Source organism: Siphateles boraxobius, unplaced genomic scaffold (genome assembly GCF_051911475.1).
Source record: "Siphateles boraxobius isolate OS27281-9 unplaced genomic scaffold, OSU_SipBor_1 9, whole genome shotgun sequence".
Classification (NCBI taxonomy): Eukaryota; Metazoa; Chordata; class Actinopteri; order Cypriniformes; family Leuciscidae; genus Siphateles; species Siphateles boraxobius.
In genome coordinates this window covers 28,518,128-28,536,477 of record NW_027509219.1, presented here as the reverse complement: position 1 = coordinate 28,536,477, position 18,350 = coordinate 28,518,128, and the positions used below count along the sequence as shown (strand labels likewise).

At 36.6% G+C, this 18,350-nt stretch overlaps 2 protein-coding genes across 16 annotated transcripts in view; one reads left to right on the top strand and one right to left on the bottom strand.

Annotated features, from left to right (window-relative positions):
* Positions 1–14,072, bottom strand: part of cep350 (centrosomal protein 350) — a 42,599-nt gene extending 28,527 nt beyond the window's left edge. For 11 of the 15 annotated variants that reach the window (XM_077222687.1, XM_077222694.1, XM_077222690.1 and 8 more), the window contains exons 1-10: positions 13,936–14,064; positions 12,934–13,024; positions 11,517–11,613; positions 11,386–11,429; positions 9,382–9,496; positions 8,637–8,793; positions 6,850–7,409; positions 6,510–6,623; positions 4,553–4,675; positions 597–713 (exon numbers count right to left, since the gene is read on the bottom strand). In XM_077222687.1, the coding sequence (XP_077078802.1) occupies positions 597–713; positions 4,553–4,675; positions 6,510–6,623; positions 6,850–7,409; positions 8,637–8,793; positions 9,382–9,496; positions 11,386–11,429; positions 11,517–11,601 (1,315 nt within the window). In that variant the 5' untranslated portion in view covers positions 11,602–11,613; positions 12,934–13,024; positions 13,936–14,064. Of the gene's footprint in view, positions 1–596; positions 714–4,552; positions 4,676–6,509; positions 6,624–6,849; positions 7,410–8,636; positions 8,794–9,381; positions 9,497–11,385; positions 11,430–11,516; positions 11,614–12,933; positions 13,025–13,935 lie in introns of all 15 variants that reach the window. The other 4 variants (XM_077222688.1, XM_077222700.1, XM_077222703.1 and 1 more) reach the window with 2 other exon arrangements.
* A 2,983-nt stretch (positions 14,073–17,055) lies between these two features.
* The window catches only part of cacna1ea (calcium channel, voltage-dependent, R type, alpha 1E subunit a), a 186,714-nt gene continuing 185,419 nt past the window's right edge, over positions 17,056–18,350 (top strand). Inside the window, exon 1 of the mRNA XM_077222712.1 lies at positions 17,056–17,154. The gene's annotated coding sequence lies outside the window, so the exon portion shown is untranslated. The remainder of the gene's footprint in view (positions 17,155–18,350) is intronic.

The following is an 18,350-nucleotide window of genomic DNA, read 5'->3' as shown; positions in this document are numbered from 1 at the left end:
AACATCTTTATTGTCACTGTCCTTTTATTTACATGAAGCTTCAGCTTCTGTGACTCAACTCAAATCAGCAGACAAGGTTCAGACTTAACAAATGTCAGAAATGCACAGTGCTTAAATACAATAACAGTTAAAATATGTCTCCTGTTTTAATAAAAGAAAAAGAAAAAAAAAAGGCACCCAAACACAAGCCACATTCCCTGTAACCCATGTCTGAGTTCAGGTCGGCTTGTGCAGTGAGTCAGAAACACCCAGTCGAACCCTATTCATTACGGTCACTGGGCAGCAAAGTTTACCAATGCGGGGAGGATGTCTGAATCTTTATTTATTAATAGACCTGACACTTGGAGCACTAGCTGCTGGAAGACTAGCACTTCACAGCAATGTGGTATTTAATAACAGTTGGCATTAAACTCTTTTAAAACACCTCAAGAACATTTGGTTGGGTATCCAAAATATGAGAAGCCAAAAACCAGGTATCTTGTGACATTTAAGGCTAATTAATACAGATATTTTAAGTTTGGTTTGTGATGTGGCAGAGCTCTAAACTTTCTGCATGGTGACAGTAGCGGAGCCTGGCAGATATCTCATCCTCTCACCTGTTCTCATCTGTGTCTCTGAGGACTGCGCCCGAGGCTCTCTGTGTAACCGTGGCGGCGGCCCCAGCATCATCTTCACCAGCTTTTGCCCATCTCGCCATGATGACGTGCTGATCGCTATGGAGACAGGTTGCGCAGATGCGTTAAGACTAACAGTTGTTCCAATAATTAATTTGTACTTTTTTTTTTAACCAGATGTGATTAAGGCAGAGAGGAAAGTATGACAAAAGTTCCTAATAATAAAGAGACACATTAGCTGCTCTGAATTACATTCAGACAGATATTTAATTGTCTTTGTTCAGAAAAAAAACCACTCGCATTTAATGTAACACAGATGTCAATTTAAAATTGACAGCATTTACTTTATTAAATGAGTCTGGTCTTACGATGCAAGCAGGGTGGGAAATTAGCATCCGCCACCAGCCAATGGCTGGTACTTTTTCAAAGTGGTGGGTGACTTTGCCTTGTATACCAGCCACAGTGGCGGGTAAATTGTAAAACATATTTTTATTGGTTACTAAGAGGCCCGCCGCGGAGTCAGCAGTATATGAATGTACAACCTGTTGAGGGTGAAGTAAATAAAAAGTGAAGGTACTTTTCGAACAAGTGGCGCATTGATGACGAAGAGAAAACAACAGTTCGCTTAGTTCGCTTACTGTCGAACCTATGCGTCGTCCGAAAATGCAAACAATTTGTTCGTTAGAGGAACAACTAACCTTAAAATAGAGTCAATGAATATGACCAATTCTATTCAGACACGTCCATGCGATCGGCAAAAAGGGCAGACCTTTTCGGGACTACGTTTGGATCTGCAAGTAAGTAAATTACTAACTTGAAGTTGTGTTTTGTGATGGCTAGTAGTGATGTGTCGTTCATGAACGATTCGTTCATTTTGAACGAATCTTTAATATGACTAGGGACTACCGAGTTGTCTCAGAGAGTGATTCGTTCATTTTGTGTCGACCGCGCATGTGCATTGCGCAACATATGGGTTCTGAATCTTTACTGGAAACAGAAATGATTAGTTCATCTCTCTCGAGTCTTCGGGTTCGGGAGGGGTCCGAGTCTTTCGTTCTTCCTGTCAGTCCATAGAGACTATGCTGTCAGTACCGGAAAGAGAATTGATTAGTTCATCTTTCGAGTCTCGAGTTCGGGTTCGGCCGGGTCCGAGTCTTTCGTTCTTCCTGTCAGTCCCATAGAGGCTATACTGTCAGTACCGGAAAGAGAAATGATTAGTTCATTTTTTCGAGTCTTCGGGTTTGAGTCCTTCGTTCTTTTGTCACGTGACTTGTCACCGTATTGAATAGCCTACTAATTTACAACCTTTTTACAAACAAGCACATAGTTAAGGTATTAAATATAATAGTACTTAATTAATGTATAATATATAATAAAACATACCACAGATGCACAAGATATTAAAAAATAAACTGTAAAATAACCATGCATAAAATTCTCTCAAAAATACAAACATGTACATACATGTTGCTTACATATTATGGTAGACCTGTTTGTGCTAATAGTGCTTTTTTTTTTTTTTTTTTTAAAGGGCGTGCGCCCGTGAGCATCCACGGAGGAAAACATAAATTGGGTCCTGAGTGCAGCGTAACTCATATTGTTAAATTGATAAAACGAATGACATATTTGTAATGGACGTCAATGTTATCAAAGTCACAGTTCTCATTCATAAATTAGAATTCCAGAAAATGTGGCTCGTAAAAAATACAAGTGGCTGGTAAAATTGGGCATCCACCAGCCACTGTGGATAAATAAAAGTTAATTTCCCACCCTGGATGCAAGATTCATCAGTGCATGGTATTATAAAGAACACAAATGGTATCAAGATATAATACATTTCTAAGCCTCAAAAACAGGGCTTTTATGTTGACGTACTCAACACCACGTGAAAAGGGAACAATATTAACCAATGCCATCTTTCACAATCCAATCAAATCCAGGTGGATAAAATCAAAATACTCTATATTAATTTGCAGCAGAATATGGTTTCATTTTGAAAAAACACATTTTAGTAAAAAAATAAATAAATAAATAAAAATAAAAAATAAAACCCTGAATGTTGCCACCTTTACCAAAATAGTTTAAAAGCCAAATATAACTGCTGAATAAGAATGACAGCATGCTTTAAATTCCCTAAAGTATAGTTATCATAAGTCATGTATAGAGCAGGCATAATTGATTGCTTAAAACGTAAATTTAAAAATGATTTATTATTTATTTGTAGTAGTTTATTTTGTAAATAAATATTATTTTGAAAATTTAAATGTGACACATAAATAAACACACACACATTTTTTAGCAACATTTTATGTGGCAGAAAATGTTTAATATTATTTCTGCCACATAAAATATGTTGCTAAAAATAAAATATACTTTAAAAAAAAAGTATTCTTAGTAGCAGGCCTTACTGTTGAGCCCTGTATTAGTAGGGAAAGAGTTACCTTTAAATGTCTGTAACATTAAACCAGAGTATGAAGTAACCAGTTATAAACATTACAAATGTTTAACTGTTCTCATCAAACTGTTTGCTTGACAGTAGGTACCCTAAAAGTGAAAACTGACAGTTAACGCTAATGTCTGCATGCAGCACCTCTTGCAGCAATGTTAAGATTTCAATAGCCGTGTTTCCATTACCCTTCAAATTGCGCAAATTGAAACTGCATATTGAAATTAAGCCCAATGTAAACACGTAAATTTAGCCAAACCTCCTATATAGTGCAAAAAAGTTTACGGCTTATTGCCGTTTTCAGGCAAATCGAAAAAGGTTATTGCAAAACTGCAATGGAAAGTTTTTTTCGCATTTACAGGTCACCTGGCGTATGTAAAATTCGATCATTCTTTAAAGATGACGCAGTATGTTTGGACTGAAGACGAGACAGAATTCTTCATTAAATTCATAAAAGACAAAAGAATTACGGGAATACTGGATTCTAAACAATTTATCAAGACCTTGAAGCAGATAGGAGGGAGAAACACCTCATATGTGCCGCTCCCAAGTATAAGGGGCTTTCCTTGCCATTAATGCTTGGATAACACGCCTACATCTCCTTCGATTAAAAATGGCGGCTAGTGCGGTGGCTGCAATATACATAAACCTACCAAAATCTGTTGCCATGATTTTTGGAACGTCTTATGAGAAATTATGTATTAGTCGCATAAGATCAGTTAAATGGAAACGCCGTCATTTCGAAATAGTTTATCAACATTTAGAAAATATTGCAAAAGTTTTGCGCAAATCTGTAATGGAAACGCAGCTAATGAAATTGAATTGTGTTTGGCATTGCACTCCAAAACATTGCAGAATGCAACATAAAATCTAGCTTGTATAACTAGAAGCAGACTTCTGGGTTGTGTTAAAATAAGAGAGACAACGTGGGAAGAACTAACAGACTTCAGACATCTATTTCTGAAGTTAGGGCTCCACAGGTTAAATTAGTGGAGGAGGAGTCAGATGTCACTTTTTTATTGAGTGGTGACAAGAGTGACACCTCTCCAGCTGTCAGCGAGGCCACAACGGCTTGGAGCATTGTCAAGCATTTTCTGCGTCAGCGTCACAGCACAGCAATCCTGTTAATCTGCATGCTACACATTCTAGAAATTTCTGTGGGGATAAGAGACTTAGCTTGTGCTTGCAGACAGACATTAACACATGCCGGTTTCCAAGAAAGCCCCGCAGAGAACAGGGCACTGTGACGCTGGCAGGTCAAGAGAGGATCACAAATGGCTGCCAGGACAGTTTGTGGGCATGTATGTGTGTTGAGTGGAACATTTGCAAATTGTAATCTTCATATGCAAATCTAAAATTAATCAGGAAATTATATGTGCATTCAGATGTTGAATTTCAATATTATTTCCTTAAATAAGCTACAGTTGTTTGCTTGAGAGACACACAGAGTGTGCAAAAGACAGACATTGAGAAAGTAAAAGAGAATTCAGACCTGGTTTAACATTTGAGTCTGGTGCAGAGGAAGATCTGTGTACTTTCCTAACAGGCTTTGATGGTTTCTTCTCTTTTACCCTCTCTCGCTCCCCAGGCCTCTGCTTTGGCTTTGTGCTGTCTGCTGTGAAAAGAGAGTTCATCACTGTTCATCATGGTTATTATTGTTAACTAAAACTATTAAAAAACATACTAACTGAAATAACGCCTTGGCAACTAACTGAAAAAAGTTTAAGTTAAAGCACTAAAATTAATAACTGGAAATAAATAAAATACATTATTTAAATTTTATTTTTCCTTTAGATAAATGCAAAAGTGCTTAAAATAACTAAGAATTAAAATGAAACAAAGCATAAAAATAAAAGACAATTCTAAATATTAATAAAAACTATAGTAGTATATAATCATACAAAAAAATAACACTGCTGTTCATTACATTACACTCACAACCATGCACATATTACCCACTGATCTATAATAGAGATTATATAGATCTGTGAAATTACCACAACTGCCCACATTTACACAACAAATATTCAGTATTCAGCAATTTGTCCCCTAAAGTAGCAAACAAAACAATTTAAAAACATTCATGATTTGGTGTATTCAACATAAAAAATGAAACATGGAATAAGCTGCATTATGTATACTATAATGAGCTTGTTCCATAATGATTTTTTAAGGAACTGTGGAGCAAACTGATGCAATCCTTCCCAATAACCTTGAAGAAAACTCCTAAGAACAGTCAGGGCTGACATGAAAACTTGTAACTATGGCTGTGGCAGAACGCCTGGAAACTCTGAGCCAATTAGGAGCATGTAAGTCAGCGTCCAAGAGTGGTTTGGATTAAACATGCTTTTTGACCATACTGCAATCCAGTAGAGAAACACGAATTTTGTGAGCTGCATTCAGTGGCAGTCAAAACAGTGATGCTGTCCTAATTCCTGTTCATTACTAATGCTTTTCATGACTCAGAGGGCTTGCAATGGGCAGTAAAAAACATTTGAGATCCGTCACATCAAATGGATTAACATTTTAATTCCAAATAAATAAATAACTCATTCACTAACCTGCTATTAGGCTGAAAAAAAGAGGATGACTCAAATCACAAAACATAATTACAGCACGAGTGATTAAGATGACAGCCAGTGAGCTGTTTATGATCACGATACTGTAACATTTTTGTGAGTACCTTAATCATACCACTTTGCTTTAGAAGTATTGGTACGACTTTAAAATAAGTTTCCATTTGTTAACATTAGTTAACAAGAACTAACAATGAAAATACTTGTATAGCATTTATTAATCTCAGTTAAATGTTCATTTCAATTTACTAATACATTATCAAAATCAAAAGTTGTATCTATCTATCTATTAATAATATTTAATGTTCCTGAGCTACCATGAGCTAACAATAAACAACATTAAAGGTTCTCTAAGCGATGTCACGTGTTTTTTAGGCCAAAACATATATTCACATACAGTAAACATCTCACAATCCTCTAGCTGCCTGTCCCCTGAACACACTGTAAAAAAACATAGTCTCTGCAGACACCCCAGGCTCCACAAACGGCAACAAAAACAAACTTGGCTAACCCGCACCCCGAAACATAAACTGTTCCAGCCAATAACCGACAAGAAGGATTTGGGGGTGGGGTTTGGGGGGCTAGTGCGCGGATGAGGAGGAGGGAGGGTCTAGCTAGCCTCCGTTTTGTTTGACAATACTTCGAACGTCAACAAGAAGTGACGTCACCCAACATCACTTAGAGCACCTTTAACTAACGTTAACAAAAATGTATAATGTAAGTAATGTATTGCTTTGTTAACTAATGCATTAAATAATGCAATAACTAATGTGATCTTATTGTAAAGGGTTACCAAAGCATTATTCATTGTTATGTTCATGTTAACAAATGGGACAAAATATATAAAATAACAGTCTGGAACACCATGTATACCTTTGAGCTGTTGCGTCAGGTCTTTGTATATTTCCCTGCTTAAGTTCTGGAAGTCGTCCTCTGCCCACACTTTCCCATCAGGTGTGCGAATCTTAGTCTCAATGGTGTTGAAGCCTAGAAAACACAGAAGTGAGCCTCTTCTCACTCAACAACCTCATAAAACATTTAACTGATGCTTTTATATTGAATATCTTAGAAAAAAACTATTACTGGGACCGTAATACTGGAGCAACCTGAGGTTAAGTGCAATGGTGATAGCCCCTATGGGGTCTGAACTTACTACTACTCAGTTACTAGTCCAACACAAGGGGGTCATCTTTTCTCTCTGGAGTCAGCTTACCTTTATAAATAGGTGCAGGAGGGGCTGGGGCCACTTTCCGGACTTTAGCAGTAGGAACTGTGGTACCGTGTAAAGCTGCCTCAATACCCACAGGTTGCTCCAGGTATCCCAGCAGCTTGTTTCTGTCCTCCCTCTCTTCCAGATGTTCCCTCTGTCTGCGGATTCTCTCTTTTAGCTTCTCCAGCTTATCATCAGGCTGCCGTCGACGCAGGTTCTCCAACCGATGTGAGGATGCGATTGAACCCGGGCTGGACCTCAGGGACATCTGGGATGTCTCAGCCTGTAATTGTGATCTGGGCCTGACTTCTGACTCTAGTGTTGCTTGGTCGGCCTGGTGAATGGCGTTGAGAGCAGACAGATCGTTGAGGTAGCGTACAGATGTGCTGTCTACAGCGGAGGAGCACAGGCTGTCCAGGTCTGCAGTCTGCATGTCTCGGGTGTCACGCTGATAGACCAGCTGGCTTAAAGCAAAGTCAGGCTGAGTAATGGCCACCTCTGTTGGTAACGAATGGGCTTCTGGTTCAGAGTGGGTCTGGGACATTGGCAGCGGAGATGCTTCCCTATAAAAGAAAGACATGATTCTGCTTAAACTGAAGATCACGAGAAGATTTTCTAGAAGTCATGTATACAACAACTCAAATGGCAACAGAAAAAATAGGCCTGTAAAGGGAAGTATCAGCTACATGTGTGCTGAAGTTACTGAAGCCAAAATGATGGTTCCTTGTTCAAATGTCTTGTATGAGAGGATGAAATAGCAAACTTAACCTTCAGACACAAAAACTGCACTCATTGACCTCTCCATACTCCATAGTCTGCTCTGAACTTTCATTCCTTTATCATTCAGACATGCTGTAACCAAATAGTTAAGTTATTACCCTCAAAAATAAACAAATTATTTAAATCTATTTCCTAAAACTATATTTATTTTTTAGATTAATGAAGAGCACTGCAAGAAATGCTTTTCTTACTTAGTATTTTTGTATTGTTTCCAGTCCAAATATCAAACATTTCTTAAATCAAGATCCATTTACCAGAGTAGTAAAATGACATTAGATATTAAGTCTTGTTTTCCGGGGAAATAAACAAAAGAAGCAAAATGATCTGCCAATGGGGTTAGAAAAATAATCTTGTTTCTGTTTGAATTAAAATTATTTTCCTAACCCCATTGGCAGATAATTTTGCTATTTTTAAGCATCAACTCACTTAATTTTGATTAATTCCCCCGGAAAACAGGACATAATATCGTATGTAATTTTACTCATCTAGTAAATGCATCTTGATTTAAGAATTTTTAGATATTTGGACTGGAAATTTAAAAAAAAAACTAAGTAAGAAAAGCATTTTTTGCAGTATGTATAATTTATCCCCATTCTAAACTGCTTCAATGGACCCTTTCACATTTACGGGGTTCTCAGATACGGAATATGTCATAGTTGGGTAAACTTCTATAGTGGTGAATGGGAGATGACAGCAACATAATTTCTGTATTCCCATTTGCTCCAATAGCAAAAGAAAAACTCCATGATAGCATTGAGAGACTGATTACATTGGTCAGAAGAGAGAAAGATAGACCATAGCAGCAGCATTAGTTTGTGTTATATTAATTTGGCATTAAATGACAAAAAAAATATTTGCTGTGTTGATAACTGTGGAAACGTGTCATCACAGTCTGTGAAAAGGGTCCATTCCAGCTGCAGCCAATGTGTAGCATCAAAAAACTTTTTTTTCAGTTCTCTTTGCTATTACAAACTTCCGCTTTAACACATTAATTAGTTTGCAGCTTTTACCTGAATGAAGCGAGTGGTTCTCTGAACTCCACGCCGCTGGGTTTCCTGGCATTACTGTCCAGAGTGCTGTTCCTCAAGGGACTGCGGGAACTTTTGTCTGGACTGCGCCGACTCCGTGTTCTGGATTTGGATCCACTTTCCTCCGCATGGTGACCATCTGTAGTAAATACATAGAAGACACAAACAATGGAAGAGGCAAAACTATGAATGTTTGAATCATTTTATATATACATACATATATTAAAGAAGTATATAAAGGTGTGTGTGTATATATGAAAGTATTTTCCATATTTTTGAAATAATAACTTGTTTATTTATACATTTTGCTGTAGTTCACTTAAATAGCCCTGCATTGTGACAACTGAATTTTAAAAGTAAATTACAAGCCTTTACTTTAAGTCATAAATTACTTGAAATGAATAAAAAACAGTGTGTGTACTAAATGTTCATGTATCTTCATTAACAGAATAAGCGAAGCTAATTTAAATAATAAATGGCTTTCAAAAATGTACCATTAAAAAATGAACTGCAAATTAAATAAACTAAATTATGTAAATAAAATTATTAAAAATAAAAACCACATATTAATTAAAAACAAACAAAAAAACAAAAATATACCATTCCACAAAACATACATACTGATCTAGTACAATAATATATATTAGGTGACATTAAAAGCACGGATGTATAATAATTCTCTAGTGAATTTCCTCTAAATGTGTTACAGTGGATGTGTCTGTATTACCTCTGCGGCTTATTTTCCGACCGCCACTAACAGATGCTTTCTTTGTGTCTAGCACTGAGTCCAGAAGCACTCCAGTGCCTGGTGCAGCCTCCAGACGATTCTCAATGTGTCGCAACTGAGACAAGACCACAATTAGCCATTGAGTCAACAGATCTTGTGGGGATAATGCTACAGATAGTAAACCTACAGAGTATTACGGCTGGGCGATATGTAAAAAATATTTTACAGATAATCGTCTTACAAAATATCGCGCTATTCAATTACATCGTCTACTCGGAGACAACACTGCCGACAAACAATGTAAACACACATCACGTTGAGTTTGGCTGCACGTTATCTAATAGATAGCTTGCGATTCAGTTAGTTTAATTTAATTATTGAAACGTTAAAAGTTTTACTTTGGTTAGTTTGAGCTTAAACTTACATAAAACAGTAGCTTTGCTGTTATGTTAGTGTTGCTAATAATTTACACATTGTTCTTATCAAATTTGTGCTGGATTAATTTTGTTTCATGAGGAGAACTGTTTTAGTCTATAGTCTATACCAGTGGTCTTCACTATTTTTTTCATGAGAGCCGCACTGATAGGACAAAGTCAGTAGGAGAGCCATTTTTACAGGAAAGTATAAAAAGTTACATCCAGTCATAAATACCATGTCTGTTTATTAATATGTCACCCATGAACATTCAATATGCAATGCAATAAATAATTTTTTTTTTAATGATTTACCAGTCAAATTTGTAACTGAGACGAGATGATTTCCCTTAATGAAAAAAAAAACAGGATTTCCAGAATAGATTCATCCCAGAATGACATTAATACCCTCATGTATCTAATCATCCAAGAGCACATGCGGCCTTAAGAGCTGGAAATACCGCCATAACTGGTAACTCCGCAGGGACTGGATATGTTTACATGCAGAACTTTTGTTTCAATCGGTCTGAATTCATTGTGATTGATTAATCTGAATGTATTGTAGTTTACATGAATGCTTAACATCGTGATATGATGCATGATCGGGTGATGTGCATGTTTATAAGTCAAAAGATTCAAATTGGGAATAGGTTTTTTGACATTCGCACACTGCACAAATATACAAAGTTTCCCGCTGTTGTCGCGTAATAACCATTTTCCTACATTGGTTCTTTATTTCTTTTAAACAGCAGACTTAATATCAAATTCTGGTCATAATTTGGAGACTATGATGAACCGTTATGCAGTGCTGTTTGTATTGATCACGCAGTAAAAATGCCCAAAATCAGTCGTCTGTGGATGAGAATCTAAAACGAGGACTGGTGAGCCGTTGTCCTGCTACACTTCACAAATACTGAGTGAAAGGAGAAATATAGAACGACGTGACACTCGTTTATACGACACTTTATTCATCAGAAGAACAGCGCGTTCAGCGCGACGGACGGCGTCCTTTCAGTTTCGGTTTTCAATCGATCAAGTGAACATGTTCTCTCGATAAACCACCCCTTTCAATCCGATCAAAATTATTTGAAAATAGAGCTGACACTTTGAGTTTTTAATGGGTTATGTTATAGTCCTACTTCTTTTTAAATGTTTTTATGAAATATCTGCAGTGACTGCTTGATCATATCACTGTATTATTTACCGCCATGCGAGCCAACCAGTAACACTGGTCTATACTAACTACTAGTCTATAGAAAATATATTTAAATCATGCTATTGCATGTGAATAAATATGTGTATGGTAATTATGGGGCTGTGTGAAATATAGCTGTCATTTTTACCCGAGATTGTTGATGATCATCTGGTAAATGACTGTTAGAATCGACATCGTAAATATACGATAATTTCATCATATCACCCAGCCTAGCCTTACAGAGTATACCACTGAATCTTACTTTTTCATTTATTTATGAACAGCTACTTATAATTGTACTTACTGAATTAGAAATGACAAAGTCTATGTAACAAGGTATCTGTTTTGGCATCATAACTAGGTCAGAACCTGAAACACGGGTTAAGAAATACTCACGGCAGCTTTGGTCTGATTGAGACTATTCCAGGCTTGAGATATCTCTGTTGAGAGAAAAACATTAACATAAGAAATCACACAAATATGCTCACGTTGATATTTAAAGTATTGAATTACATAGTTGGACGAACCTCTCCTGTTGTCTTGCCCAGCAAGGGCAGGCTGGGAAGAGACCGAGGCTGACGGCCCCGCCTCACTTCCCAAGCGACTCCACATCGCTATGCCGACCTGAGAGGGAAGGGGGGAAAGAGGCAAACAATGTGAGAAATGCAATTATCTTGTCAACATCTGCTGTCAAATATTGTTTTGTTTGGCAATGGCTTATTGCTAAGATTATCACTAAAACACATGACTTCATTAACAGTAGTCTTTGTGCTAAATTATATTTGGCCAAACCACAAGTTTAACTGATTGTTACTAAGATAGACTGACCAAAGCATATCACTATTAGGTTTTAATGTCTCACCCAAACGCCTCAGTTTTTTCATCAAAGCGAGGGTTAAAGTAATGGTGTACAATTTGTTAGATTGCCTGAAGGCCAGACATATGATGGTCTCAGAGCATTTTCAAGTCATCTGAATCACCCAGTCTTCCTCCAAGCACTACACTTATAACATGGTGTCCCTGTCCTCGAACGTCCCGAGAGCAAACAGTTCAATGGTCTATTCTAAAGTAAAAAAAAGAGTTTTGTGCAGACTGTCTGAAGCACTGCAACAAACGCACTTTCCAAAAGGACACCGAAATCACACCCTCTGCTCAGAACCTTGAATTATATAGTATTAATAAAGCATGCATAAGACATATCTCTGAGGCCTACATGTATATTTCATTGAGTGAATTTCAGAATTTCAGGCATTTAAACACACCCTACCACTTCTCTAACAGCAGTGAATGAGGTAACGTAGATACCAAATGTGTCTGGAATGAGGAAAACAACAAAACTTTAAAGTCAGCATGAAATTCTAAATGCATATTATAGACTTTATTGTGAATGATTCATCTGCATACATTTAATTTTTTTGACCTCGTACTGTATAATTAAAATGTCATAACAGGACCTTCTAGTGAAAAACACACTTCTCTCTGGTGAAGTGTGCAGGACTTCTCCAGTCATTTTGTTCACTTAAACCCCACCCCTGCAAGTTTGTGTGCATCATACGGCTCCACTTTATAATGCACATCTCAACATCCAATCAACACATATACCAAATCCCTGCCTTACATTTTTGTTTTTTAATTATGCTACACTGGGGTGTGCATATAAAATACGGAAGAAAAGATCTGTCACTAACACTTCAATATCACTTTCTAAAAATGTGTAATAAAAACAAAGACCAGACAAAGAATATGATCTTCCTGATTCAATTCCATATCACATTTTGGGAACTGAAACTTCATCTAACCTTGTATGTACAGCACTCAACAGTTATGAGATTATAGTTTCATTTGAAAACTGCTCCCATGTAAACAAATGATGAATAATACTAATTAACAAGACTAAAGAGAAGGATGCATTGCATGCATAACACATGATGGACCAGGACTCACTTTCCAGCAGCTTTATTCAGAGAGACATAAGTCCACCTTGTCTTCTGGACAGCTGGACACATCAGACAGCTGGCGATTCTGTCACCTCTACCTGCACCCAGACCGAGTACAAAAAAGGTGATTTGACAATGAAAGCTCAAAGTCTTGAGTTATTAAACTACCAGTTCATAAATCATTATACAAATCTAACTCACAGAACTATCATGTTCACAGCGTTAGAAAGATGCAGGAATCAACACAGCTAATTACTGAGATTGATTGGCCTCTCAATAACTATTCATGGGCATTACTCTGAATTAAAGGGAAAGGGAAACAACATGACAGATCAGCAGCATCAGCTGAGAGATCAGCTGACATCGCATTCAGAATCAGGATAAAATATCAAGCGAACGCTTCTAAGGGACTCACAAAGTGTTCGACCGCATTAATATACTCTGCATTGCTAGAGCTTAACGTTAGCTTAAAAAACACATAAAACATAACTTAAGAGGACGAAAAGGATATAAGAAAATAAGAACATAACGTTACATTACAGTTGAAGAGCACGTAAGCATTTATAGACCTTAATATTAATACAGAATCAGAACTACATTAGCAAACAAACAAAAATATGAGACAAGAAAAAATTCATTTGAAATAAGTATATAAAGAAATACAGTTGACGTAACGTTAGTTATAACTTAAGTGTCAATCACACAAATACAACTTCACGCGAACTAACGTTACCTTACTGACGAGAAATCCAACAGCGAACTATATCAACCAAACAACCGACTCGACGTCTAACATACTTGAAACAATAATTATGTATCTCAGAGAGTTTCACAATATTACAACGAAATTGTTGGCCTATGATTTTAAAATTTCTGACGAAAGTTATCGCTAACAGCTGCTGCTAACCGGCTAAACCATTAAAGCTCGCTAACAAACTTTTTTGCGTTTCTGGGACCAGGTTGTCTTTCGTTAAGCGTTCAGGTCAGAATGTGATTGGGTAATACTTACCTAAAAGTTTATTGTACCTGCTACCCGCCTTTCGGTGTATGTTTCCCGGCTTTAATGATAAGTTAGGACGGCCGTTGGCTAGATTTGACGGTCCGCCATTATCCAAACAACTGTTTCAGGAAGTTCACGTCTGAGAGAAACTCGCGATACTTCCGTAAAGAACGTGTGTTTATTTCTTGGCCGTGTTTGACATCTAGTGTTTAACTAATGGAATTACAACAAAAATAACTTTACTTTGATCCTTGAGACATTTCACCTGTTATGAGTTCAACAAGGTCAGCACTGGCTCTGATGTGTTTTTATTATCATCATTATCATTATAATTATTATTATCTGTTTCAAAGATAAGTCAACAGTCAAGTGCATATTAAAGAAATCGTTTTTATAATAATAATAATAATAATAGTAATAAATGATTATAATAATATTAAATATTTTTATTGTTGAGATTATTATAAGAAATAATAAAAAGTAAATAAAAATATGTAGCTATTATTATTATTAATAAATAATAATAACAAATATTTGTATTGTTGCTATTCTAAAAAAATAAAAAGCTAATACAAATACTTTTTATATAATTTTTTTATGAATTTGTAATATTTGTTGATGTTATTATAAAAATATTAAAAAGTTAAGGCAAATATGAATAATAATAAGAATAATTGTATTGTTGATGTTATTAGGCATAAGAGTTATTAACAGCAATTTGAATGATTTAATAGGATTGCAAAATTCTAATGAATTAATAATAATATATTTGTATTATTGTTGTTGTTGTTGTTATTAGGCCTATTATTATTGTGTATTATGGGATGTATAGCATAGTTACAACTGCTTACTGTCACTCCACTTGTCAGTGTTTGTCATGTCAGTGAGGAGCACAGTTGTGATCTTGCCTGCATGGAGCAAAGAGCAGGATTTTCTATCTTTTTTTCTTTAGCTTCAGGATTGCCCAGAGAAGGGTGAGGTGGATCCTTGAAAACAAAGGATAGACATGAAGCCTAACCACAACAATTGGTTTTTCATTTCTTTCTCCAATAAAACTCATTAAATAAACCATAACACACCACTCATCCAGAACATACTGAGGACCAGACAGAAACATTTTATATGTCTGCCTCAAACAATACAAGAAACAATTAAAAACTACAGAAGCAAAACTACTGGCCAATTTTTAGCATATATTTTACCCAAGGTGGGTCACACATCAACCATATGCAAGCCCTTATAATTAAACACTTAAATGGTATAAAGGAGAGGTAAATATCAAGCAAAATGCTGAGCAACAGAAAACATAATACATAAAAACTATTTAAATTACAGATACATATAGTCTACATTTTGGTCACTCTTTTGAGACGTTGAATTTACATAAAAAACAGAAATTTAGAACAGATATTTTGGAAATATTGTCAAAATCATGAACAAAATGGAAAATATTGTTCAATATTAACAAAGCTCATTCAAGCTCATCAACTGAATTTCCATATTGAAGAACCTGAGCAATAACTCAACCATACACAGATAGATAGTCTACAGTAACATAACAATTGATTTGAAATTTCTTTCTCTAATAAAACCATTAAACAAGCCATGCATAAGTGTAATAATGCATGCATGGAATTTCACGCGTCACTTACCCAAAAAACGAATATTTCCAGATTAGACAGTCCACTTAATAATAACAACATATAACCGAGCTGCTGACCATTTTATCATTGTGTTAAAACCATAATGTGAAATATTTAATAATTTATGTTTCCTAATTACCGAGACAGATACTCTCGCCCCCCTCTGGTGATCTAACCTGTCGTACTCTGTTTGAAACTGGGTATTTGTGTTCAGCACCCGCAATCTCTCCAGTACATTAACCATTTTAGCGCTGTTTCAGAGAATGCGCGCGAGAGAAAGACAGATGTACTTACTCGCTTAACAGAAACATATTTTCAGAATACGGGCACAGCAGAAATGGAAAAACGCCGCTCAGTCGCCGGTGAATGTGAGGAACAGTGAAGGAAACTCTGCGTTGCGCTATTGCGGTGATGGAGCTCAGACTCAGAGCACTTGTAGCTGCGCTCCGTTTATCTCATGCTGGTAAGCTTATGTTTTTATTAGCGCTCATTATCATCATATAGCCTAGGTATTCGCTTGATGTGTTTAACATTGCCACCCACTCGAGATTTATAATTGCAGTTCTTATACAGATGTTTTTTCCTGGACGTGTAATTTACATTAAATTGTCGTTAACTTCTTTAAAGTGTTTTGATACTATTATTGTTTAGGCTATTCATTTATTTGTTTGTTTGTCATTTTTGTTCATTTGAGTGGATCTACGTGATTTGCCTCGTTGAATCGTTAATCAAATCAAGATGTCAAGAAAATTATATTCTTATTTGAGACGTCAGTCGTAGCCTAAGTGTATAGGGTATTTAATGAACCTGCGTAGTTCCGATTCCAATTCCTCTTTAACGATTCTTTTAGCAACTTTGAGAAGGTTATAAGATTTTAAAAAGGAGGAAAATTCTTAATGCATTATTGCTCTTGGAGCCTTTGATGAGTTGAACTGATAATTTATGAGTTACAGATTTAAACAGAAAAGATAGCTCAATAGACATTGGTTTATTTAGTAGGCTAAATGGCTACAGAAAGACTTTTTAAAGACTTTTCACTGACTTTTTAAAGGCGGCATTGGCCCTTTATATAAAAACACAAAACAAACAAAAATGTGGTATAATCAGTTCATTCATAGCCTATTTGTTTTATGAAACGACAGGCCTACAAAAAATCGTGTAGTAGGCCTTACGTTGACTATCTTTAACTACACACAACCAACCAGTAAACACCGCACTGATTTAAATATCAATGCCTAGCCTACTCTTAGAAAATAACTCGATTCGAATCGGACATTACGAACGCAATTGCTTTTGGTTCAGTAAGGAATTGGTCATAAAGAACTGTCTCGAGTCATTAAGGTCATTCGCCCGATTCGAGTCACCAAAAAAGAACCGCTCACAAGAGAAATTTGTTCGAGAGTCGGAATGGTAACTTAGCTTTGTATGTTTTGATTCACTAAATATAACCGACTCAGACGAGTCATGTGTACTAATCAGACTAAGTTACACAAGTCGCATTTTATATTTCACGCGCGGTAGAGTGGAATGTTGTAGTTCAAGCAACACTGACTGTACCCGGACGTTGAAAATGCAGTTTACAAAGGTAGGAAGAAATCAAATCATGTTCGAATGGAATATTAACGAAACATCCTGTCTACTGACAATTTTAAAGACAGAATGCATTAGTTGCCGATATGCGGTTCGACGGATAAATAAAAATGGCGTCTGATAGAGCAGTTGAATGAATAAATTCGTATGTGAATACAATATTTTTTTTATCGTTCCATGTCACCATTAGCTTTACCAGAGAATGTCTAATATTGGGAGAAGTATCACTGGCAGTAAACTTCCGGGTTCTGAACTGGTTGCAGTTCCACTCTGGCTCCATATGTGGGCGCTCACAGGACGAGTGCAGAATGAATGGAGGTCTATGGAGCTATATCCCTAAAAATCCACTTTTATCAGGATATAATTTTTTGTCTAGTAATTTGAATGTTGTTTTCGAAAGGAGATGCAAATAAATTACAGTTTACTGGGGTTTAGATTTTTTAGAGTCACTTATTTGCTTTAAAAAGTCTTTCAAAATGGCAATGAGGTCATACACATCGTACGACCAGAGAACTGCTTTACGGCAATCCTTCAGTCACTTTGGTGCTTTCGCGATCTGCACTTTCTTTTCTCTCTTGGCTTCGACAACACCGCTGACACAGGTAAATACATGTGCTAGAAGAGTTTTTGTTTTGTTGTTTTAAAAGACCACGTCGAAAATACTTCGGATGCCACGATGCCATCAAGCTGTATCTCTGGACGTAATCAGTCCTTCACTGACCAATCAAAGTCCATTAGCAGAATGCTAGCGTGTTATGGGCAACCACAACTCAACCTGTAAGAAATCGAAAGGACATAAGTACTTGTTCATTCAATTTTGGACCTATAACCCATGTTAAACTTGCAAAATCTACATACAAATCTGAGATTTATCAACGGCAATCGGGTGAAAGAGATCAATTTAGCCGTCTAGCCCCATAGACTCCCATTCATTTTGCACTCGGACGATCGCCCCCCAGTGGAACTCTGGTGGAACTACAACCAAAATTCGGTACAATAGGGCATAATAGGGAGTTGCCAGGCTTTCCTTAGACGGCTTTGGCTTTACTGTTGGCTCGCTACCCCTTTCTCAACCCCCAGTAGCCTACTCAGTACCCTGGTAGGTAGTAACCTACTTGACTACGGTATAGTGAATGTGACTACCGCTAAAGTGTTGCTCCAAGCTCCATGTTGACAGCGTTTTGAAAAAAA